General features: G+C 46.2%; 1 protein-coding gene across 3 annotated transcripts in view; it reads left to right on the top strand.

Annotated features, from left to right (window-relative positions):
• Window positions 1–6,213: 6,213 nt before the first annotated feature.
• The window catches only part of LOC117425172 (chromodomain-helicase-DNA-binding protein 4), a 32,691-nt gene continuing 14,492 nt past the window's right edge, over window positions 6,214–24,412 (top strand). Inside the window, exons 1-21 of one of the 3 annotated variants that reach the window (XM_058993541.1) lie at window positions 6,214–6,758; window positions 10,189–10,304; window positions 10,780–11,058; window positions 11,683–11,801; window positions 12,280–12,557; window positions 13,236–13,360; window positions 13,969–14,104; window positions 14,795–14,964; window positions 15,071–15,301; window positions 15,679–15,882; window positions 16,922–17,133; window positions 18,148–18,279; window positions 18,426–18,525; window positions 19,462–19,653; window positions 19,859–20,059; window positions 20,316–20,453; window positions 20,739–20,860; window positions 21,410–21,583; window positions 22,497–22,638; window positions 23,042–23,173; window positions 23,435–23,552. In XM_058993541.1, coding sequence (XP_058849524.1) covers window positions 6,695–6,758; window positions 10,189–10,304; window positions 10,780–11,058; window positions 11,683–11,801; window positions 12,280–12,557; window positions 13,236–13,360; window positions 13,969–14,104; window positions 14,795–14,964; window positions 15,071–15,301; window positions 15,679–15,882; window positions 16,922–17,133; window positions 18,148–18,279; window positions 18,426–18,525; window positions 19,462–19,653; window positions 19,859–20,059; window positions 20,316–20,453; window positions 20,739–20,860; window positions 21,410–21,583; window positions 22,497–22,638; window positions 23,042–23,173; window positions 23,435–23,552 — 3,385 coding nt within the window. In that variant the 5' untranslated portion in view covers window positions 6,214–6,694. The remainder of the gene's footprint in view (window positions 6,759–10,188; window positions 10,305–10,779; window positions 11,059–11,682; window positions 11,802–12,279; window positions 12,558–13,235; window positions 13,361–13,968; window positions 14,105–14,794; window positions 14,965–15,070; window positions 15,302–15,678; window positions 15,883–16,921; window positions 17,134–18,147; window positions 18,280–18,425; window positions 18,526–19,461; window positions 19,654–19,858; window positions 20,060–20,315; window positions 20,454–20,738; window positions 20,861–21,409; window positions 21,584–22,496; window positions 22,639–23,041; window positions 23,174–23,434; window positions 23,553–24,412) is intronic. The other 2 variants (XM_058993539.1, XM_058993540.1) reach the window with 2 other exon arrangements.

Here is a 24,412-nt window from a genome sequence, read left to right as displayed (position 1 = left end):
TGTAGCCGGTAGCTCCCTTTGGTGGGGCTCCGACCACAGTACTGCCGGCAGCGAAACTGCTGCAGTGGGAGCAGGTCTCCGGACCTCCCCCACGATCTCCGGCAGCGAAACTGCTGCAGTGGGAGCAGGTCTCCGGACCTCCCCCACGATCTCCGGCAGCGAAACTGCTGCAGTGGGAGCAGGTCTCCTGACCTCCCCCACGATCTCCGGCAGCGAAACTGCTGCTGGGGTTGGTGGTCTCCAGACCTCCTCCCCCTTCTTCGTGGCCGACAGCTCCCCTTTCTGGGGCTCCGGCCACCGTACTCCCCGTGGTGGAGGTATGGGAAGCAGAGACAGCTCCTGCTGTTCTGCTTCTGGCAGTGGCAGAGGCAGAGGCAGCTCCTCTGCTCCTGGAAGTGGCAGAGGCAGCTCCTGCTCCTCTGCTCCTGGAAGTGGCAGAGGCAGCTCCTGCTCCTTTGCTCCTGCCGGTGTAGGTGGCGGAGGCAGAGGCAGCTCCGGCTGCTCTGCTCCTGCCGATGTAGGTGGCGGAGGCAGAGGCAGCTCCTGCTCCTCTGCTCCTGGAAGTGGCAGAGGCAGCTCCGGCTGCTCTGCTCCTGCCGGTGAAGGTGGGAGCAGCGTGTAGTCTCCCCCTTTTTCAGGGGACTGGTGCTGCTCTGCCTCTCTTGCAGCGGACTGGTGCGGCTCTGCTTCTGAAGGGGAAACCAGCAGGCATTCTTCCTCTGCTGGTTGTGCTGGGGAAACCAGCAGGCATTCTACCTCTGCTGGTTGTGATGGGGAAACCAGCAGGCATTCTTGCTCTGCTGGTGAAGGTGGGAACAGCTGCCTCTCAGGCTTCGGATTCCCGCGGTCCCCCCGTCTGGGCGCTGGACGCTCGCGGTCCCCCCGTCTGGGCGCTGGACGCTCGCGGTCCCCCCGTCTGGGCGCTGGTTCCTCCTCTTCATACTGGGTGGGGCATATGGCTAACGTGTGCCCATAAGCCCCACAGCCAGGGCATAACTCTGCTGCGAGGTTCTTTAAAAAAACCTCCCAGCCATCATCCTCGACCTCCTCCCTTTTGGGCTGTGGACGCCCCGACTCCTCCCTTTTGGGCTGTGGACACTCGGGTTCCCCCCACTCAGGCGTAGGACGTTCGGGTTCCTCCCACTCAGGCGTAGGACGTTCGGGTTCCTCCCACTCAGGCGTAGGACGTTCGGGTTCCTCCCACTCGGGCTGTGGACGCTCAGGCTCCTCCCACTCGGGCTGTGGACGCTCAGGCTCCTCCCACTCGGGCTGTGGACGCTCAGGCTCCTCCCACTCGGGCTGTGGACGCTCAGGCTCCTCCCACTCGGGCTGTGGACGCTCAGGCTCCTCCCGCTCAGGTACTGGAGAGGGCAGCGACTGCTCCTCTCCCTCTTGCTCACTGGAAGGCATCCCTCCCATGTCTGCAGCTAGGTAACCCAGCACCACAATGGTGAGGTCACGAACGGATGCCGGGTTGTGCTGTTGCTCCCAGTCCTCCCATCGTCTCCCATCTCGCATCTGCAGTGCGTGAATAACCATGGGGAGGTCACTGGCGAATTTCCCCTCGGGGTGCACCAGCCAGTCCCATATTTCCCGGGACGGTGGGGAACCCGGTGGCAGTGGGGGTAGAGGGGTGGCTACTGCCCCGTTGTGGCTGTCCTCCTCCCAGCCCGGCATGCAGGATGAGGGCTGCAGCTGTTGTTGTTGCTGCTGCTGCTTCTGCTGCTTCCTGCAGCTCTTTCTTCCCATCCTCGCTTTATTTTTTTTTTTATTTTTTTTTTTATTTTTTTTTTTTCACAAAACCCCCTCTCCTGGTCTGACGCTTGGAGGCGCTATTATCCCACGATGACACCACGTGTCACAAAGACGGCCAGAGTGGGTGGCGTCAGACCAGAGAGGAATACACAGACAGAGACGGTGGTAATGATGATGAGCTGAGTGCAATGGCTGCACTCAGCGTTTATTAACAAATAAAAAGGTTTTAAACGGTACACAAAACAGGACACGGCACTGGTAGCCAAAATAAACAGACATACAAAACGACTAACACTAAACAAACGGTGCACGGACAGACAGACAGACACGGTGAGTACAAACACTTTACGTTTACGATTAATGATTTTAACTCTCCTCTCTCTCTCACCCGTTCTCCTCTTCCGAACACCTAACCCCGAGTGCAAGAAATGTGCGTCTATATATACTATTGTGCTGGGATTCAATTACTAATTAATTATTCACTTGAATCCCAGCACGTGAATTAATTCTGTGCAACCCCGTGCTCACATATTATATTTAACCAGCACGTGAAGTGATTTGTGCTCTCCTCGTGCCTAAATACAAATCTACACTTTTTAAATACACGTGAAACACAGACCCGTTTATATCCCGTGTACCAATCTATACACCAACATTTACACACGCACGCATACACACAAATGCACACAGGGACGGGGCACATTGCCACAGGGATGCATCCTGGCAATTGAGTTGAAAACAAACAGTGGCACAGTGTGCAATTATTATTATTATTTATTTCTTAGCAGACGCCCTTATCTAGGGCGACTTACAATCGTAAGCAAATACATTTCAAGTGTTACAATACAAGTAATACAATAAGAGCAAGAAATACAATAACTTTTGTTCAAGCAAAGTACACGTGTGACAAACCACAATTCAATAATACAGCAGATAATAGTGGTAGTTACATCAGGATATGATTAAATAGTGATAGTTACATCAGGATATGATTAAATACAAAGTACTACAGGTTAAACACTTGGCAGATTACAGTATTCTGAAGTACAGGATTAAATGCAGTAAAATAGGGGGCAGATAAGAGCAAAATAAAGCACATTTACATGAAGGGTGATAGTGTCCCAGGATACAAACAGAGGAGTTCTACAGGTGCTGTTTGAAGAGGTGAGTCTTAAGGAGGCGCCGGAATGTGGTCAGGGACTGGGCAGTTCTGACATCTGTAGGAAGGTCATTCCACCACTGCGGAGCAAGGGTGGAGAAGGAGCGGGCTCTGGAGGCAGGGGAGCGTAGCGGAGGTAGAGCTAGTCTTCTAGTGCAGGCGGAGCGGAGAGGTCGAGTGGGGGTGTAGGGAGAGATGAGGGTCTGGAGGTAGCTGGGTGCAGTCTGGTCAAGGCCTCTGTAGGCTAGTACAAGAGTCTTGAACTGGATGTGAGCGGTGATCGGGAGCCAGTGGAGCGAGCGGAGTAGTGGAGTAGCGTGGGCGAAGCGAGGCAGAGAGAACACCAGGCGGGCAGCAGAGTTCTGGATGAGCTGGAGCTGACGGGTGGCGGACGCAGGGAGGCCAGCCAGGAGGGAGTTGCAGTAGTCTAGGCGGGAGAGTACCAGGGCCTGGACCAGGAGCTGGGTAGCATAGTTGGTGAGGAAGGGTCGGATTCTTCGGATGTTGCTCAGGAAGAATCGGCAAGTGCGTGCCAGAGTGGATATGTGCTGGGAATAAGAGAGGCAGGGGTCCAGGGTGACTCCAAGGTTCTTAGCTGAGGAAGAGGGAGAGAGTGTGGTAGATTCCAGAGGAACAGAGATAGAGAGATCAGAGGAGGGGGAGGAGGAGGGAATGAAAAGGAGGTCAGATTTAGAGAGGTTGAGTTTGAGGTGATGCAAGTGCATCCAGGAGGAAATAGCAGACAGACAGGTAGAGATACAGGAGGAGATGGTGGAGTCAGAGGTGGGGAAGGAGAGGAAAATCTGAGCATCATCAGCATAGAAATGGTATGAGAAACCATAGGATGCAATGAGGGGGCCCAGGGAGCGGGTGATGTACCTCTATTGCAATAAAATACAGCTAAATACACTAAGAGCCGGGAACACAACATACAGGAAACTGCACCATGGACACAGAACAACACCTTGAACCAGAGCAGTGTGGGGGAGCACACTGAGTAGTCATCTCCAAAACAAAAATCAGAAACTGCACCATGAACACAGAACAGCATCCTGAACCAGAGCAGTGTGGAGGAGCACACTGAGTAGTCATCTCCAAAACAGAAATCAGAAACTGCACCATGAACACAGAACAGCACCTTGAACCAGAGCAGTGTGGAGGAGCACACTGAGTAGTCATCTCCAAAACAGAAATCAGAAACTGCACCATGAACACAGAACAGCACCTTGAACCAGAGCAGTGTGGAGGAGCACACTGAGTAGTCATCTCCAAAACAGAAATCAGAAACTGCACCATGAACACAGAACAGCACCTTGAACCAGAGCAGTGTGGAGGAGCACACTGAGTAGTCATCTCCAAAACAGAAATCAGAAACTGCACCATGAACACAGAACAGCACCTTGAACCAGAGCAGTGTGGAGGAGCACACTGAGTAGTCGTAGTCATCTCCAAAACAAAAATCAGAAGCCCTGAATACTGAAGAAGGGAATGCCACAAGTGCATCTTTCAATGGTCCTCCGTAATACAGGACACATTGATTACATGTGTATAGAGGCACTGCACTGTACTGCAGTACTGTAGGCCAGTGGTGAAGTTCACAGCTTGCAAATGAGGGGTTTCTATGTGTGAAAATGCACAAAGTACTGTCATTAAAATGACATGCCTGACTATTATGGGATATGAACAGCGGCAGAGAGCGTATTATGGGATGTGCTATGTGTGATTAGTATGCCTATTATGGGATGTCACTGCAAGTGGGGGAGGGGGATGTGGGTGTAATATTATGGGATGTTGCTAAAGTTAGGCGGGGCTGGGCTTCATTAATATTATGGGATGTGAGAGGACTAAGGCCTGCGTCTTTTGTGTCTGTCTCTGCGTATCCCTGGCGACCCAGGAAGGGGGGTGGGGGGATATTATGGGATGTCACTTGATACTGGAGTGTCAGAGGTCAAGGTATTATGGGATAGGCTGGTTGCTTAGGTAACTCCTTTTGAGATCTGGGCTTTGCGAGTTTTAATATGGGGGAGGGGCAGTCATCGTGTTTCTAATGTATTGGGCATTTTATGAATATGTACCCCCATCTAATTAGATTCATTATAATACATTATGATTAAAATAAATAATAATAATTACCGAATAAAATATTTGTCAGTGATTGTCATGTGAAAGTGAAAGAAAGAAAAAAGAAAGAAAATGGTGATGAACCATGTTTAGTTTTAGTTTTTAGTTTTTTCTTCCAGAGCTATAACAAGACCTCCTATATAGTATAAGCAGGACATGCCTATGCTGTCCTATCCTATCCTATCCCATTCTATCCTGTTATAGTCCATTGTATGCTATAATATTCTGTTCTGTTCTGTTGTGTTCTATTGGGCACATAGAGTGACACATAAGTAGTGGCAAACAGCTTTTTTTTTGGGGGGGGGGGGATTACCTACCTAAAATATAAACAAACTGGACTATCATCATATAGGAGATTATGGTACAGCACAGGGGAGCAGGCAGAGGTAATGTACTACAGTATATGAAATATTCATTATACTAAGTGTTATTTTAAGATTCAATTGGTATTGGGTAGAGGAGCAGATAGCATTGGGATGTGCATTGTGTGTACCCAACAACAAACCTTTAGAGCTGCTCTTTATTGATTATTATGGAGTTATATAAATAATGCTGGTTATTATGGTCTGCCTGTGCATTTCCATGATAACCCACAATGGTGTTCACCTATACTATGGGTGCAGCCACACTGTAAAGGGATTGGCTACAGTGGTCTTCCTATCTCCATGGAAATGTCCTTATGGTTATTATGGTCTGGGTGTTATTGTAGCTTATGACTGTTATCATTTTAGGCTGCCAGACAGTTTCCTTGACAACCTATGGTAACAGTTGTCCACTGATTGGTCATTATGGGCTGCCCATAATCTCCATGGCAACTATAAAAAAAATGCAATCTTGGCAGCTGTAGATTATCTATATATTATGCTGCTAGCTCCCATGTCAACGGTACACCCCAAGAACACCTTATAGAAGTAATATTATGGGATATACACCAGTTACACATTACATACTGCACACCTTGTACACCACAGCTATATAACACAGGATCATTATGGTCTGTAGGTGTCTCGATGGTAACGTGCACATTTGACTCCACGTGACCACTGATATAGGTTAGTATTATGGGATGGGGAACCATGAATGTGAATTATTATGGTCTGTCGGGCCGACCTGTCTCCTTGGCAACGGCGGTTGCTAGGGCCGGAAGAGGAGGGGGGTATTATGGCCTGGCCGTTGTCAAGGCAACCCTGGGGATATTATGGGATGCTTGCTCCCTTTTTTTCATCCCCTTTTCTTTGTGTGTGGGTCTGGCGGGGGTGCTTGATCCTTCGGTGCTGAGAACGGAGAAGCCATTTTATAACGCTGTGAGGAGTTGTACTGTACAAATACAACGAGATTTGACCTGAATTTTGTACCGACCCAACGAAAATAAACACAGGACATAGACGGCGAACTGCGGCAACCGGCTGATAGGCCGCGGAACATACAAAACATTTGGATAATAGTATTTTTGTTAACAACAACTGTGGGATTTATTTTGTATTAGTTTGCTTAGAATAACATTTTTAGTAGGTATTCATGTGTATGTGTTGTTTTTTTTTTTTAAATTAAACAAGCCCTCTGTATAACCACGCTTCACTTGAACCTGCCTTCACGAACCGGCATATAGTGGAGTACGGACCGAGGCAGACAAAGGACACCCCTTGACAAAAATAGAAAATGTCGGGCAGCGAAGATGATATGCCAGAGTTTGGTGAAAACGAGGACCGCTCTGTGCTTCAAGGTAAAACACATTATTTTGTATATTAAGTGTAAAGTTACATTGCTAGGGGCAAAGTTAAATTTTTTACGCGGCATTTTGTCTTATCCGGCTTGCATGATCTGTCAACAATAATACATTTTCAAAGACGCCGGTCGCCTATTCTATGTATTATTTCTAAGTGGTTTGTTGAGAGTGTGTGCAGTTAAATATCCCTGCTGATGCGTGTCTACGTATGTATGATAGTCTTTTTAAAATTCTAAAACCCGCCATTGGATTTTGACTCGAAAGTTTGCAAAATACAACATTGTCGTCTATTTGTTGGACGAAAATTCACAAAATGTCTTGCAGGATTACTGCTCTAATGGTAAACTTCAGTATTTAATGTGTCTTTGGATTTTGGGTTATGGTCCAAAGCCGGTTGCGCGTGTGTGGCTAATTTAAACAAGGCCTAACACCGCTCCTACCGCCCGTCCACCTCTCGCTAAAATGAAAGTTTTGAAAATAAACTATTAACTGTGATTTTTAGCATGTTACGTGTTGGGTAAGTATGTTGAAATATTGTGGCTAGACTACAGTACTGTATACAGCAAATAAATAAGGCGTCTTATTGTAATTAAAATGAAACCAATGCCATATTGCCAATACCTGTAATTTTATTGTGTTTTAATATAAAAGCGATGTGAAGGGATTGTAAAGCGGTATGTCTACCCCGGCAGTATACTACAGTACTACATAGATCCAAGGTGTAGCCGGCACGATAAATAAATAATACAAACTGAAACACAGTCAAATGTAATGTTTTGATAAATATGAGGTAACTTACAACTCGATGTAGCCTTTTCCTAAATTTTTATTCGTGGTTAGGTTTTAAGGTTGGGCCTATCATCGGTGTACTGGAAATTGACACCGACATCCACCGCATACAATTAAGTGATCATGAATTGCTCCAGGTTAACAAACGCAGACTGTTGAGAATGTCTGTTTTTTTCTGTACAGTCGAATGCGGATTTTTACTCTCGTAGCGTAGCGGACTAAATAATACCGGAAGTGGTTCATTAAAAAAAAAAATAGAAAAGTTGTTATTGTTGGTCTCTTTGTAGTTTAGAGATTTATGGCCAGAGTTACATTTAAAACCCATTACATTTACAGTATCTAATGCATTCCTTTTTGTATTTCATCCTCGCTGCATTTTAACATTAAAATATGATGGCACGTTTAATATAATAATAGTATTTGCTGTAATCTACTTTTTATTATCGTCGATAAGTTTTACACGTATTTCAAAGCATCGAATGACATTCTGTCGTTATTCATAGGAAAACGCCCGGTAACAGATATATAACTTCTGCAAGTTCTGGTAATTTATTTATTTTTTGGGAGGGTGGGGGTGGGGGCGCGGGCGCGCCGCCATTACGATGTAATGTGATTCCAACATATATTGCATACATTTTAATGTAAAATGCGCACAATGTTTTGCATTTTAAAAACACACAATGACATTTTTATGATATTTTGTTTTAATTGACGTATGATTGGATATTTATTTGATTGAAGGGGAGGGAGGTTCACGTCATTGGCAGACAGATCGCAAGCGGCATTCTCTTTGTTATATAAAATGGCCTGCGGGTGACCACGTAAAAATGCTAACAAAGTTCAAACTGACTTTGACTCTTCCACACGAAAACAACTTCTGCTGCTGGAAGGGAGTTTTGTTTTGTTTTATTTTGTTTATTGAAATTATATATAATATTTATTTATTTTGAGAAACATTTTTTTCCCAAAATATGTAATCTTGTGCTTGATTGTGTCCCTGTGTGAACTGCCTCACCAGCCCTCCTAACCTTCCTTAAAGACCCCTAGCTTCCTACAGACAGATTGTGCAGTTCTATCCTGGTAACTCATGGATGACAGGTTCTGGTCCTAGGGAGGCTTCTCTGGTTGGTTGGTGTTTGTGCTGCACCAGCCGGTTATGCATAGAAACTGGGACCTGACAATGGTTAATTTACCATTCCAAGGGAAACAAGAAGAAACTACTGCTTGGGTTTGTGTGGATCGGTGTTCTCCACAGAGTCTGTGAAAAGCAGCGATCCTCGCAGTTATGTTTTCTAGGGGTGCACAATTTAAGATTTCCTTGGCTGAGAGCCGAAGATTACCCACCCAATAACGTCTGATGCTAATAAGGCATAGATACAGCAGTGCATGTATTGTAATTTACACTACTGAAACAAGGCATATATTTAAACCACTGTTAATTGCAGATGACAAATCTGCAGGTATTGTTAACTGCATTTATTTCTAAAAATGAATTCCAAGGATAATGGACTTGTAATTGGCTGCTTGCTTGATAGTGATTTTGTGCTGTATAAACTTACATTAAATAAAAATAGCATTGTGTATTGGTGCTGGGAAACACTCCTTATAGTAAAAAATAACATGATTTACAGTAACTCGCATTTAGAAGTTGTCAAACTGCATAATTTAATTCCAGTGTGAAGTTTAGTGTATAGCTAAGATTGTGCAATGTTAATTATATATACGTTGCTTAATTATGCTACTAAACTTAAATTCACGGCTTTAACAAAACAATGAGACGCAAATACCAAATTCCTGGTTTAAAATGCCGTGTACACTAATGCAGCTTTACAAAAATCACAATGTGATACAACTAAATCGTAACATAACTGCTCAGTTAGATTTAGTGCTACGTCTGTAATGAGTAGGTTTTTCATTAAAGCAACATTTCTACTTTGTCACAAAACCCTGTTTCTCTTCTCATCCACATGTGAAGCAGCACTAAGTAAACACTCGCTGTCAACACGGCTACACGGAACACAAAGAAACTGTCTTGCAGCTTCAGCCAAATTTGGGAAACGGCAACGTGTGTGTTGTATATAACTGCAAGGACAATTCCTGTCTCTGTATTCCTGCGTACGCGTGCCAAACCAAACATTGCGTTTGAAGCGGTGAGAAGTTAAAGCATACAGTAAATATCGGTGTGCATAATTGGCTAGAACAGCCAACGGCAGAGTTGTGTAATTTTACCTTTTATTATTTATTTATTTTATTTATTAGCAGATGCCCATATCCAGGGCGACTTGCAATTGTTACAAGATATCACATTATTTTTACATACAATTACCCATTTATACAGTTGGGTTTTTACTGGAGCAATCTAGGTAAAGTACCTTGCTCAAGGGTACAGCAGCAGTCTCACTCACCTGGGATTGAACCCACGACCCTCTGGTCAAGAGTCCAGAGCCCTAACCACTATGCCACACTGCTGCTCTTTTATCGGTGCTGATTCCGATTTGCTCCCGATTATCGGCACACCCCTAGTGTGTTCAGTTGTTCCATTTGGAATGGTAGATGCTTCCTGCTGAAGGAGAAGTGGGTGGGGCTGGAATGCTGACTGTTCTATTGAACCCTTCCCTCACTGTCTCCCCTCCCTCAGATAATGACGAGGATTTAGACGAGGACCTCTCCGAAAGTGACACCCCGAAACCCAAGAAGAAAAAGAAACCCAAGAAACAGAGCAAGACCCCCAAATCCAAACGAGGGAAAAAGGAGGTACGGGTTATTACATTTTTCGTCCCATTTGGATTACACAAGGGTTAGAGGCTTTTCATAAATATGCAGGTCAGATATCTGCATGGGTTTAGTGTTAATCCAGTATTCAGTGTGTTCCATGCTTGTGCACAGCAGTGTTGTGAGCACATGGTTCTGTACACAGCAACACTGCAGTGATTCAGGGCTGCTTTCCATGGTGGCCTTTCAGACTGGCTCAACGTTAATCCTTAACTTTAAACTTTCATGAAATGAAATGGAATCCAACATTCCTCGTCTACGTTCGATCTTGTTGGTAGCAACCGTTGTAAATCAGAATTCTTTTGGTTTTCAGTTAAGATTGGCTGGACTATCTGTAGTAGATGAAAATCAAAAGGCAAGCGATATATCTTACCGTTGCAAAACTCGAAATCAAGTATCTGCTGGTTTTATTGGCTAGAAAACTTTAGTTTTCCTCAGTGTTGCATGTTTCTTGCAGGATATGGACGCCAGCTCCCCCGAAGCGGGTGACTTCATGGTGGAGGATGACAAGGAGGCCCGATCGGAGAGCGAAGGGAGCGACTACACCCCTGGGAAGAAGAAGAAGAAGCAGCGACTTAGCGCTAGGAAGGAGAAGAAGGCGGGAGGAGGAGGAGGAGGAGGGCTGGGGGCAACGCTGGGGGGCAGCGGGAGCAGCAAGGCAAAGAGGAAGGAGCCCGAGCCGGAGCCGGAGGAGGAGGAAGAGGAGGAGGAGGAGGACGATGATGACGACTCAAAGGTCAGGTCACTTTCAACTCCCTACTAATGGGACTGGAACAAAATACTTGATACAATACCGATCCCCACATGCGGGCTGTGATAAGATCTGCATCGTCATGGTCCTCGTCAGGGTCGGGGTCAATTCGTAATTTAATTCCTGTTCATGTATTTCCCATTCCCTTGTAATCAATTCCAACATAGCATTGATCACAATTGCAATCAGCAGTGTTCTGTTAAAATGAGCTTCTCTGTGGCAACAAATTACTTAAGTTGAAGTTGCTGTCGGTCAAATAAAGGCAGCCGAACAATCGCAACAATTATTGTCTCTAAATATGGAATTGGGAATTGATATTAAAAAGGAATTGGAATTGAAAAACAGAAATTGAGCCCAACCTAGGTCCTGATGGCCTATTTGTATGATGCGTAATAAGATTAAATGATCATTTAAAAAAAATAAAATGGACAGGGAGAGTATGTATTTATACCAGTGTGTGTGATTATATATATATATATATATATATATATATATATATATATATATAAATATATTTTTATATTTCATTATAGAATTTATGCTTATAAATATATAACATTTTTTATATAGGATTTTGATAGTATCGGTCTAATTCTTTGTCTGTTTCAGGAGCCCAAGACCTCCGCTCAGCTCCTGCAGGACTGGGGGATGCAGGATATTGACCACGTCTTCTCTGAGGAGGACTATCGAACCCTCACCAACTACAAGGCCTTCAGCCAGTTTGTGAGGTGAGACCCCGCGCAGCGCAGCGTGCAGGAGCTCCTGCACCGCCCCGCTGTCACAGGCACACGCAAGCTGTGCACCGCCCCGCGGTCACAGGCACACACACACGCATGCTCCTCACCGCTCCTCGATCACAGACTCGCACGCACGCTCCTCGTCACACTCACACGCACGCCCCTCGGTCACAGACCCGCACGCGTGCTCCTCACTGCCCCTCGGTCACAGACCCGCACGCATGCTCCTCACTGCCCCTCGGTCACAGACCCGCACGCATGCTCCTCACTGCCCCTCGGTCACAGACCCACACGCATGCTCCTCACCGCCCCTCGGTCACAGACTCACACGCACGCTCCTCACTGCCCCTCGGTCACAGACCACACTGTGCACCGTCACATGCTCAACAACCACTCAATTCCTTAAATTCCTCTAGGCCGAAGCCAGCATATTTTGTAATCTCCCCCCCCCCCCCCCCCCTGTTCCCAGGCCTCTGATCGCTGCCAAGAACCCGAAGATCGCCGTGTCGAAGATGATGATGGTCCTGGGTGCGAAGTGGCGCGAGTTCAGTACCAACAACCCCCTGAGGGGGAGCTCCGGAGCATCAGCCGCTGCTGCAGCTGCTGCTGTGGCTGCAGTCGTGGAGAGCATGGTGGCCAATCAGGAGGGAGGGGTCGGGCCTTCTGCCCCCAGCTGCACAGAGCCCCCTGCAGCTCCGGCTGAGGCACTGCCGCCGGTTCGCAAAGCCAAGACCAAGGAGGGCAAAGGTGAGGCGCAGGGGCAGTACCCGACGGGCCAGTATTCCACGGGTTACATTTCATGTAGGACATTTTTTATAAACCAGTCTGTGGCCATATTCAGAAAGAACACTGTTCTTCAAGGATGGCCCATTGCATAGTGGTTTGATCCATTCCAGGTTTTACTATGAGTTTGACACACCTGAGCATGTTACCAATACCCTGGGGCTTTCAAGCTAGTAAAACCTGGAATGAGTGAAACTACTATGCAATAGGAGTTTTATTTATGTAGGTATGAAAAAAACAGCGAACGAGGGGCAGGGCTGGAGATGCAGTACTGAGTGGCCTGTTGATATGCAGTGCCTCTTAAACCTGTTTTACTGTGGGGGGGAAAAAAATACTTTTAAACAGCGCGTCTATAATAAACTGGACCTGACGTGCTGAATAAATGGACCGCTAAGGGTTAATAGCACTGCCTCTTTTAAAGAAGTGCAAGTCAATTGTATTGCCTCCTGCAAGTTTTATTACCTATTACCACCCCTTTTTTTCTCTCTTTTTCTTCTAATGTAGGCTGTCAAAGCTGTTTTAATAAATTATTTATTTATTATCATTTCTGTAGAGAGAATAGATTGGTTGTGGTGACTGGGGTTCTTTTTTTTAATGCCTACATCTTTCTTTCTTTTTTTCTTTCTTTCCCTCTCTCTCCAGGCCCAAACGCTCGGCGCAAGACCAAAACAGCCCCCAAAGCTCCCGAGAAGAAGAGCAAAGCCAAGAAGGTGGCTCCCCTGAAAATCAAACTGGGAGGGTTCGGGAGCAAGCGCAAGAGATCATCCGTGAGTGCTAGGGCTTCTTCAGTAGGAAAGGGCAAGGAGCTGTCTATAGAAAGAGAACTCCACTTAACACTGCAGAGCTGTAGAAAGGCCTGTAACCAACACTGCATAGTGTATCTGGAATCGGAAACCTAAGTTATAGGTCGCTTATAAGAAATCAGCCATCCCATTTACTGGATTTATCAGAATTCAATAATGCGCCATCCCTTCCATAGAACGCAACATCCAGTATGGCAGATGTGGAGGTGGTTGTTGGTTTTCGTTTTCTTAACAATTCAGATTTTATACATACAGTTTTTGCAGAGGTATTAAGCCATTAATCTGTTTCCATAGAGCTAATTTGTCTAAGCCCCCTGGTGGATGTCTGCTGCTACTGCACCTGCAGAAGAAAATGTTGCGTGTCGAATAATTACTGTGTAATTTGTCTGCAGAGATGGAAATATTAACATTTTTACCCATTCCAGGTTTTACTAAAAGCTCGATTAGCCCCAGTGTACAGGTAACAAGCACAGCTGTGTATTAAACTCCTAGTGAAACCAGGAATGGATTAAACTGCTGTGCAGTGGGAGTCTGGTTCTTGTCTGAGTGCTTTGTTCTCCTGCGTGTTTTAGAGCGAGGAGGATGATCTCGATGTGGACTCTGACTTCGATGACGGCAGCATGAACAGCTACTCCGTCTCGGATGGGTCCGCCAGCCGCAGCAGCAGGGGGCGCCGCAAAGCCAAGGCAACGCGCAAGAAAAAGAAAGGTAACACTGTTTGTCAGGTTGGGGTGCATTATGAATGGCACTGATTTTATAAAGGAGTGCCAACAAGGGTGGCTTTAAAACCCATTCTTATCTCTAACACTAGCAACATTATCACTGCCCCCCATTAAAGGGGAGCCAGCTGTGGCTTCTTAGACTGCAGAGCTGTTATTGCAAACTCTACAGAGCTGTATAGAAATGTATTCTTGGAGTGTAATATTGCCCTTTTAAAGCTGTGCTAACCAAGCCTTCTTTTGAAATCAGTTTCTTACCTCGTCATTGCATTAGCACCATTGTAACTGACCCCATTTTTAGTTTTGAACATCTTCTGGTCCTTCACTGGTATTTTATACAACCAAGTTTCTCTCTGTTCTAGCAGTGTTAGAACTCACACTAGCGCCACTGCACCCAGTCCTGGGGTTCAGATTTCCCCTCAATGGTCTGTTTGTGCAGTCAGACCTCTGTTTAGTAATGTACTCCTCCTCCTCCTATTGTTGCATGAACAACTCCTTCTGTTAGTAAAAACCTACAGACTCCTGTGTGAGAGACTCCATTAGTTCAGAGCAGGTTTTGCTGGTACCTGGTAATTTCAATATTATCACTAATTTGAGGGAAGTTCTGAAATCCAGGACTGTGTGCAAGACGTGTGTGTTTGTAACGTTGTGTGGTGGTCGTGATTCATGTGTGCTATAGGAGACGAGGATGCTGATGGCTACGAGACGGATCACCAGGATTACTGCGAGGTGTGCCAGCAAGGCGGAGAGATCATCCTGTGCGACACCTGTCCTCGAGCCTACCACATGGTGTGCCTGGACCCCGACATGGAGAAAGCTCCCGAGGGCAAGTGGAGCTGCCCTCACTGTGTGAGTAAATCCACCCCCCCCATGCACTTCGAGTTTCAATAATGCCAATGAAGGCACTAGCCAGATCACGTGCCTGCCTGACTCTGTCTCTTGTGTCCCTTCACAGGAGAAGGAAGGGGTGCAGTGGGAGGCGAAGGAGGATGTGTCGGAAGCAGAGGAGGATGTGGAAGAAGCCGCCGTGGAGGAGGACGATCACCACATGGAGTTCTGCAGGGTGTGCAAGGATGGGGGGGAGCTGCTGTGCTGTGACACCTGCCCCTCCTCCTACCACATTCACTGCCTCAACCCGCCCTTGCCAGAGATACCCAACGGGGAGTGGGTGTGTCCTCGCTGCACTGTGAGTATGAGGAGTGGCTGCCCTGCCCCCTATCTGCAGCTCAGCCAGGGTTCCATAAATCCCTTTTCTTGTCGGGGATCCCCCGACAACATTGGGTACAACTGTTTTAACCCCCTTTCCCTCAATGTGTCCCTAAAAGTGTGAAATGTCCCTCCTGTTATTTCAGTTTTGCTGTACAATGATACACACTGACTGCGTTTGCAGGAGTGTAGATTATGAAATGTACTGTGCAGCTACTGTCCCGTGATACAGTGAGAATAACCACAAAGTGCTTGACTGCAGTGTTCATGCAGATCGGCGAGTGCTGGTGGAAGGCGCCTTGCTGGTGTCATCAGGGTTGTCTGCCTCTAATCCCCCCTCGTTTTTGTTTTGTTCAGTGCCTCCCGATGAAGGGCAAGGTGCAGAAGATCCTAACCTGGCGCTGGGGGGAGCCCCCCTCCCCCACCTCGGTCCCCAGGCCTGTCAGCTCCGCCCCGGATGCACCCCACCCAAAGCCTCTGCAGGGGCGCCCCGAGAGGGAGTTCTTCGTCAAGTGGAGCAACATGTCCTACTGGCACAGCTCGTGGGTCTCTGAGCTGCAGGTGAGCGGAACAGCCAGCCTGGCCAACAATACAAGCTCAGGACTGTCTGAGGATTATTAAGGGTTAATGTTAGGATGTAGTGTGATTAACCCTTTGCAGTCCATTTATTAACTGCGCGTCCGGCACGCCAGGTCTAATTAATTTTCACACGCGCAGTTAATTTTAGACGCGCTGTTTAAGTGTTTTTTTTTCAGTCAAACGGGTTTAAATGGCCCTGCATATCAACAAAGCACTCACTAGGCATCTCCAGCCCCGCCCCACCCTTTCGTTTGCTATAGCGTTCACCTATGTAAGAAATAAATAATAATAATAATAATAATAATAGTCGTACATACCGATCGATCATCTCTGGATCACTCGTTTTATCACCAAACTCCTCAATAATGCGATCCAAGTCATCATTTTATTACTATAACATCTGAAAAAAGCTCTGCAAATGTCCATGATAGTCTCTGTGCGCTGACGCACTCAGCCAGCTTGTTTACTATGAACGCCCCGTTATCTGATACCTGATACCATGTATGACTATTCATGAGATACGCCTTTTTTTTTTTTTTTTTTTCGACTCGTCTCGGCTCCTGTCGCTCCCACTCGGCAATTGAATGGTTTTCTCGGCTTTTTCCGGAGAAAAAACGACTAAACACCCGTTTATTGCGTTGCTATAATGATGTCGGACCCAGTCCGAAAATGGACCGCAAAGGGTTAAACATGGTGCTGCTTGTAATGTAGCATGTACTGTAGATAGGAGGCACAAGGGTGATTTTCATCGATCAAATTGAGACTCGGAGATTAGTCAATTATTAATGGTCATGATTTTATTATCATTAATTGCTGCACCACTATTTAATAATGGAAGTTAATTTTTATTGGGTTGTTGTTTTAAAATAAAGATGGCACATGATTGGATCTCTATACAGAATAATGTATTGAAAAATAAATTGCTGTTAGTGGTATTGCTGTTAAACCTGAAATGTTGCTCCAGTTTTCTATGAAACGTGTGCTGTGTTTTCACTGACACTCCCCTGCGTGCTCTCCTCAGTTGGAGCTGCACTGCCAGGTGATGTTCAGGAATTACCAACGTAAGAACGACATGGACGAGCCTCCCCCCGTGGACTTCGGGTGCGAGGGGGACGAGGATAAGAGCACCAAGCGCAAGAACAAGGACCCCCTGTATGCAGAGATGGAGGAGCGCTTCTACCGCTTCGGCATCAAGCCTGAGTGGATGATGATCCACAGGGTGCTCAACCACAGGTGAGGGGCTGGGCCGGCACACAGAGACATTGCACGGGGACCGGGGCTGTGTGTACAAACGCTGGACATGCAGGAGTACTCAATACATGCACCAATCCATCCATCACTATAAAACAAATCCTGTGTTGCTGTTGACTGGGCTACTTTACCATTCAGAATAAAATTGCTGCTTTTCTTACTCTGTAGAGAACAGCGATCCACACAAACCCAAACCGCTATTTCATTGGGAGTGGTAAATTAGCCCAGTGAAGAGAGTTCCTTCCCAGTGGGTTGTGCAGCTGTAACTTACAATAGCTTGGGTTTCTGACCTTGGGGAGGAGATAGGTTGATGGCAGTTATTACTTTTAGATTTGTTCCATTCCCGAGTAAGTTTTTAAAAGACTGCTCAGGATCTTTCAGAGCGCACATTACCCTGCTGTTTTCCACGACACATTGCAGAGAAGCCCTATTCATGACATCACCATGCCGCTTTCAGTTTTTACCGTGCTGTATTTTTTCATATCGGCGCGGCTGACCAGGTCACCTGCTTGTATTAAATCAGACCAGAGGCACCTCTCGGAATTCCGTTCAACTGCAAAATCCATTCAAAACTGACAATGGGCCATATGCCTCAGCCACTTCACGGTATTCTCTTCATCGGCCTTTTCCCTCTTTAATGAAATTGATAGTGGACTAAATAAAGGCTGGTAATGATTAGAAAACAAACATGGCTGGATTTTTAACTTGTATATTAATAATAAAGCAGTATATAATAGATGTACAGGACTGTCTCTGCTTGGGTTATATCGGCACTCTGTCTCTACTTTGTCTTGCTCTGTTCGCTTGTACTCATGCTGATTTATTACACGCTGACACACACGTTCACTGTCCTGTAACCCTGGAATAAAACGTGACATGCATGTGCAGTGAAATTGCTGCATCGTGGCTGAGTCTTCTCCCTCTCTCTCTCCTCTCTCCTCTCTCCTCCCTCTCTCTCTCCTCTCTCCTCCCTCTCTCTCTCTCTCTCTCTCACAGCGTGGATAAGAAGAACAATGTGCACTACCTGATCAAGTGGAGGGATCTGGCCTACGACCAGGCTACCTGGGAGTCAGAGGACATAGAAATCCCGGAGTACGACTCCTTCAAGCAGAGTTACTGGCACCACAGGTGAGTGAACTTTGTCACCCCTACAAACAGGCACTAATATTGGATCCTTTATTGGTTTTCCTGAGTCTCAGTCCAGCCCTGTAGTGAGCAGTCGCTTTGTAGCAATACTGATGCTGCTTACTTTCTCTCTCCCTCTCCCCCTGCAGAGAGCTGATGATGGGGGAGGATGGGCGCCCCGGGAAGAAGGTGAAGCTCAAAGGGAAGCTGAAGAAGCTGGATCGACCCCCGGAGAACCCTGTAGTGGATGTGAGTAAACAGGGACACCCCCGACCTGCGCTGTCATCATCCATGCTGTTGAATACCATCTAGTGCTGCATTACAAATGCTAGGAAGGATCCCAGTGGCTCACCTGGTAGAAACACAGTCACGTGGTGTGCAGGTAGAGTCCTACAGTCAGGGGAGCACAGGGGTCCCAGAGTGTCTCCTCTGTTTAAAAGCATGACCATGTGGTATGCAGGGGGAGTCATGCAGCACAGGTGCATGTCCTGGCTGAGTGGAGTTGACTGTCTTCACTGAGAATTCCGGAGGGAGCGTTGCATTGGCTCTAGTGCTCCTGTGGGTTAGGCAGCAAAACCGGCAGGGGCTGTTTCTTCTCTTTTGCGCTACAGAGAACCCTGCTGGCCAGGCGCCCAGTAAGCTTAGAGCGGACACCTGCATGGCTGGCCTTTGTCCTCTAGAGGTTGGTAGCTTGCTGACATCTGCTCTTGAGTTCCTGGTTGTAGAAGAGGAAGCTGGCTCGGTCTTGGGATTGGAGGACTCCCACTGAACCTTCACTTTTCCTGAGCAGCTGTGTATTAGTGCCCAATTATTTTACCTCTGATTTTAGAATTTCCAGTATATATTCCGAATTGAGGTTCAGTGTAAACAAAATACTGTTGGTTTGTTTTTTAATGGCAGCTGCCAACCAGGGAGTGTCGTGGTGTAGGATCAAGAATATTTATTTTGTTTCAATGGCAACATTTGAATATAAGTAGATGCAGAAATCTTCATATGAACCTGCATAACACCTTGTTATAGACCTAGTGATACAATATGTGCATTAAATTATTATTCAGAACCTTTGTTATAACTGAAAACCTGCATGACAAAAAAGCACAGGCAGAAAGTGTGTGCGAGGTGACTATAAATACAACGGTAAAATCAAACGCATCCACAGGAATGAAACTATGATTTATCCCCCAGCCCACGATCAAGTTTGACCGACAGCCGGATTACCTGGACTCCACGGGGGGCACGCTGCACGGGTACCAGCTGGAGGGGCTCAACTGGCTGCGCTTCTCCTGGGCTCAGGGCACCGACACCATCCTGGCAGACGAGATGGGGCTGGGCAAGACCGTGCAGACCGCAGTGTTCCTGTCCTCTCTGTACAAGGAGGTGAGACACTACAGGCACTATGTGGAGGGGAGACACACTATATAGACACTACAGACTGCTAATCTAAATCATTAACATTCTGAGTAAGATCTACACTCTGCGACCATTAAAAGTGTAGTTACTGCTAGTAGCTTCCATTAGGGACAGGACTTGTTTGTGATAAGGCGTCTGTTTTATCTCTCTCTCTCCTCTTTCCTTATTCCAGGGTCACTCGAAGGGGCCCTTCCTGGTCAGCGCCCCGCTCTCCACCATTATAAACTGGGAGCGCGAGTTCGAGTTGTGGGCGCCTGAATTGTACGTAGTCACATACGTGGGAGACAAGGACAGCAGAGCCGTGATCCGCGAGAACGAGTTCTCCTTTGAGGACAACGCCATCCGTGGGGGCAAGAAGGCGTCCAGGATGAAGGTACTCGATACATCAGTACACTGCTCAATGTAATCAATACACTCATCGACCTTGATCAATACAGCAGTACACTGATCCATACATCAGTACACAGCTTGGTTTAATCAATCCATCATACATGCACCAATCCGTCAATCATCCATCACTATAAAACACTCAATAGCACTTGTTTAGAAATATTAGAGTTCTGTGACAAACGTTGCTGTTAGTAGTCCTCCTCTGTCTAAAAAAAAATAATCTTCTCTCTCTCGTGCAGAAAGAGGCGTCGGTGAAGTTTCACGTGCTCCTGACCTCGTATGAGCTGATCACCATCGACATGGCCATACTGGGGTCCATCAACTGGGCAGCACTGGTGGTGGACGAGGCCCACAGGCTCAAGAACAACCAGTCCAAGGTGAGTGGAGGGAGATGGGGTCTGAGCAGTATTCCAGAAGTGCGTGTATAGTGTTGGCTGTGCTGTAATCCTGTGGAGCATTGCTGCCGTCCTGTGGTGGTCTTGTGGAAGTACAGTAATAAATATGTAATGGTTTACTCCGACCACCTTTTGTAGACCAGTGCTGCCACCCAGTGGTAGCCAAGTAGAGTAACAGTTATGTGTTTGTTCCTGCATTGAAATGCTCTGAATGTTGTTGCATCACGGTGTAGGTCACTGACACTACGTTTTTGTTTCTTTCCTCAGTTTTTCCGCGTGCTGAATAACTACCCTCTGCAACACAAGCTGCTTCTCACAGGAACCCCCCTGCAGAATAACCTGGAAGAGCTCTTCCACCTGCTCAATTTCCTCACCCCAGAGAGGTTCAAGTGAGTCTGTCCGGACTGCAGAGCATGCTGCTGCTATAGGAAAGAGAACCACTCGCACTGTAGAGCTGTATAGAGGTCTATAGGAAAGAAAACCACTCGCACTGCAGAGCTGTGTAGAGGTCTATAGGAAAGAACTCCACTCAACACTGCAGAGGGCTCTTGTAATACAATGAGCCCATTTCATTAGCTGCCCCAGGGTTGTCCTTGTGTACAGTTACTTGGGACAGAGTGTTGAATTGATGTAATTTTGGAGGGTTTCAGACTTCAATTTAGTTTCTGCAGGTTTTCTCCTGTAAGTTGGTGAGATTGATTCATATTTACTGTTTCGTTTGCCTTCTCTCCTTGTCCCTGGCCTGGAGGAATTTGAGAGATTTGTTTTGTTCTTGTCTGTAATGTGGAGAGCTTCCCCTCTGAGTTGGTGAGATTGAGTCATGTTTTATTTTTCACCTGGATGGCTTCTGGTGGCATTTATTTCTCCTCATCGGTAACCTGGAGGAGCTTGTGATTTTTTAATTTTTTTTTTATATTGCTTTTCTCCCCGCTCCGCAGTAACCTGGAGGGCTTCCTGGAGGAGTTTGCTGACATTGCAAAGGAGGATCAGATCAAGAAGCTGCATGACATGCTGGGGCCTCACATGCTGAGGAGGCTGAAGGCCGACGTCTTCAAGAACATGCCGTCCAAGACAGAGCTGATCGTCAGGGTCGAGCTGAGCCCCATGCAGAAGTGAGGAGGGAGGGAGCGATTGTGTGTGTGTGTGTGTGTGTGTGTGTGTGTGTGTGTGTGTGTGTGTGTGCAACCGCTTTATTGTGCCTACACTGAAAAAATCAAAACTGCATCAAATCTGGAATTAGTTTCTAATGTGAACAGAACAAAGCTGCATTAACTAACTACTCTTGGATTTCACTACCAGATTGAACTCCTGGATTGATTGTGCTGAAGTGTGAAAACTGTATACCTGTGTGGGAGACTGAGGTCTGTGTGGGAGGGTGGCTGGTGTGTCTCTGAAGGCTGAAGATTTTAAATTTGCAGACCATGTCCCACAATCATGTTTAAAGTTTTTCACTAAAATGTAATGATTCCTAACTGGTGAACGCTTACAACATCCTTCCAGCCTTGTCTGAAACAAAGAGGGGATTGTAGGTGCTCCAGTCTGTCTCATTCCCTCGGGTAGTTTTAGATGCAGGCAGGCACACAAGCTTCCTCCCGGCTTGAAGCTTTGTCAATCGAGGGATAGAAATGAGACTCCCATTGCATAGCAGTTTAATTAATTCAGTCCTGGTAGTAAAACCTGGATCGGGGCAGAAACTGTTGTACAACTTATTGCCATCCCTGCACTCCTGAGCTAAACAAACAGCCTCCTGCTCCCCACAGGACTAGGGTTGGTATCAAACTGGACATGACTGAGGAACACGGATCTATTTTAATGAACTAAACCAGATTCTGCTCAACAGTGAATGTTGAAATAAAATGCAGGTCTCTGTATTTTAGGGTGGTGGCTGGATTAATACAGACTTGAACAGTGGCACTATGTAGACCCACCTCTTTAGATCATTCCAATGAGAATCCCCAGCATAGCTTCTCAATGCTGAAGACAGACTCTTCACTCTGGTTTGGTTTGTTTTCTCTCTGACTTCAGGAAGTACTACAAGTTCATCCTGACCAGGAATTTCGATGCTCTGAACACCAGGGGTGGGGGCAACCAGGTCTCCCTGCTCAATGTGGTGATGGACCTCAAGAAGTGCTGCAACCACCCCTACCTCTTCCCAGTCGCAGCAATGGTACGCTCTGTCACCTGGAGAAACTGCACTCGCTGGGCTGTACCAGCTCCCCTTTTAGAGGGGGGCATCAGTCCGTAAAACACTTGATGTACCAAATTAAGAAATACTAAAGAAAAACTAGATATAATGCCAAACATTTCGACTAGAATTATTTTCAATGTCAAGACTTTGAGTTGAAGTGTTTGTTCTTGGTATTAAATATCTCAATTCTGTAAGTGTGTTTCATTTTAGTTATTTTAATATATTTAAAGTTGGAAGATTATATTATTGTAAGCTGCCTTTTTAGTTTTCAAAATATTGTTCAGATCACAAATGGGCAGCATGCAAAGACCATCACTGATACAAAGACTAGTGCAGCTGTTGTAGCTGCAGTATTGATCGGCGTCTCTTGCGCCCCCCGCAGGAAGCCCCGAAGATGCCAAATGGGATGTACGATGGCAGCACGCTCACCAAGGCTGCCGGGAAGCTGTTCCTGCTGCAGAAGATGCTACGCAAACTGAAGGACGGCGGACACAGAGTGCTGATCTTCTCACAGGTGAACAGAGACACACACCACACACAGATTCACACAGAAGCATTTTTAGTTTATGTCTTGAAGACTTGTCTTGCCATAGTATTTAGCTATTTGTTTTATTTATGATTGCTAGTAAACTACAAACTGCACAGTTTTTATATTTTGGGTGATTTTTTCTGTGCATCGAATTCACAAAGAAGGTTCATCTTGTGGCCCGGTGGCTGGCTTGTTTTCTCACCGGCTCGTGGAATTAAGTGAAACTCGTCTCCTCTGTTTCCTCAGATGACGAAAATGCTGGACTTACTGGAGGATTTCCTGGAGCACGAGGGGTACAAGTATGAGCGCATCGATGGAGGAATCACCGGAGGCATGCGGCAGGAGGCCATCGACAGGTTCAATGGTGAGTGTAGCAGGGGGTGGGGTTCTGTTTCGAAGTGTTCGGTGGCTCTAACCAAGTTGATGGTGTGTAATTCTCGTGCCCTCTCTTTCTGTGTATCTTATACCAGGAATGCAAGAGAAAGTGCACTGAACTTGATTAGAGTTAGCCACCGAACACGTAGAGGCATAGTCATTCTTGACTTTAAATTTACATCTGTGTTCCTAACCTGGGTTGGACACAGCAGGCCTTCTCTTAATAAAATAGGATCCTTTCATTTTGCTAAATTGGCACAAGTTACCCTTCTCAACTTGTCGTGAAAGTGACATCACACCTGCACACTGGTGTGTGTTTTTAGACGTCTTCACGGGTCTGAGGACCAGAGACCAAATTTTCACACAGCACTCGGGTTGGGTCCAGATTTGTTTACTCAGTAATACACAAACTGTTGTTTTTTTTAATTTTTTTAGAGGCTCTCCTTTTGGTTTCTAAAAATCATTGTTTATAATTCCTGTTGCGTGGATTGGCTTCCTCCAGTAGCACATAACATAGCTTGCAGAGCGCAGCAGCAGACACGTGACCCATATTGAAGGTGTTTTAGATCATTTTTCAGTTGGAGTAATGGATTTGCTTATGAAGGACGTTAAAGGAAGAACTAATTCCAAGAGCAAAAGCTCACAGAAAAATGCAAGTGTGAGAATCATTTGTTGTGGACAAAGAAAACAAGTTTTGCAAAACACAAACTGTGCATCTCAATTCCATTTGCTTGTGTTAAATTTATAATAGAATCAGGCATTTACAAGATCGTACTTCAGTTCTTTTGACTTTCACATAATAAGTTTGTGTAAAAGAAAGAAATTTATTTAATTTTAGTCCTCTGTGTA

Source organism: Acipenser ruthenus, chromosome 20 (assembly GCF_902713425.1).
Source record: "Acipenser ruthenus chromosome 20, fAciRut3.2 maternal haplotype, whole genome shotgun sequence".
Lineage (NCBI taxonomy): Eukaryota > Metazoa > Chordata > Actinopteri > Acipenseriformes > Acipenseridae > Acipenser > Acipenser ruthenus.
This window is presented reverse-complemented; position numbering and strand designations above follow the sequence as displayed.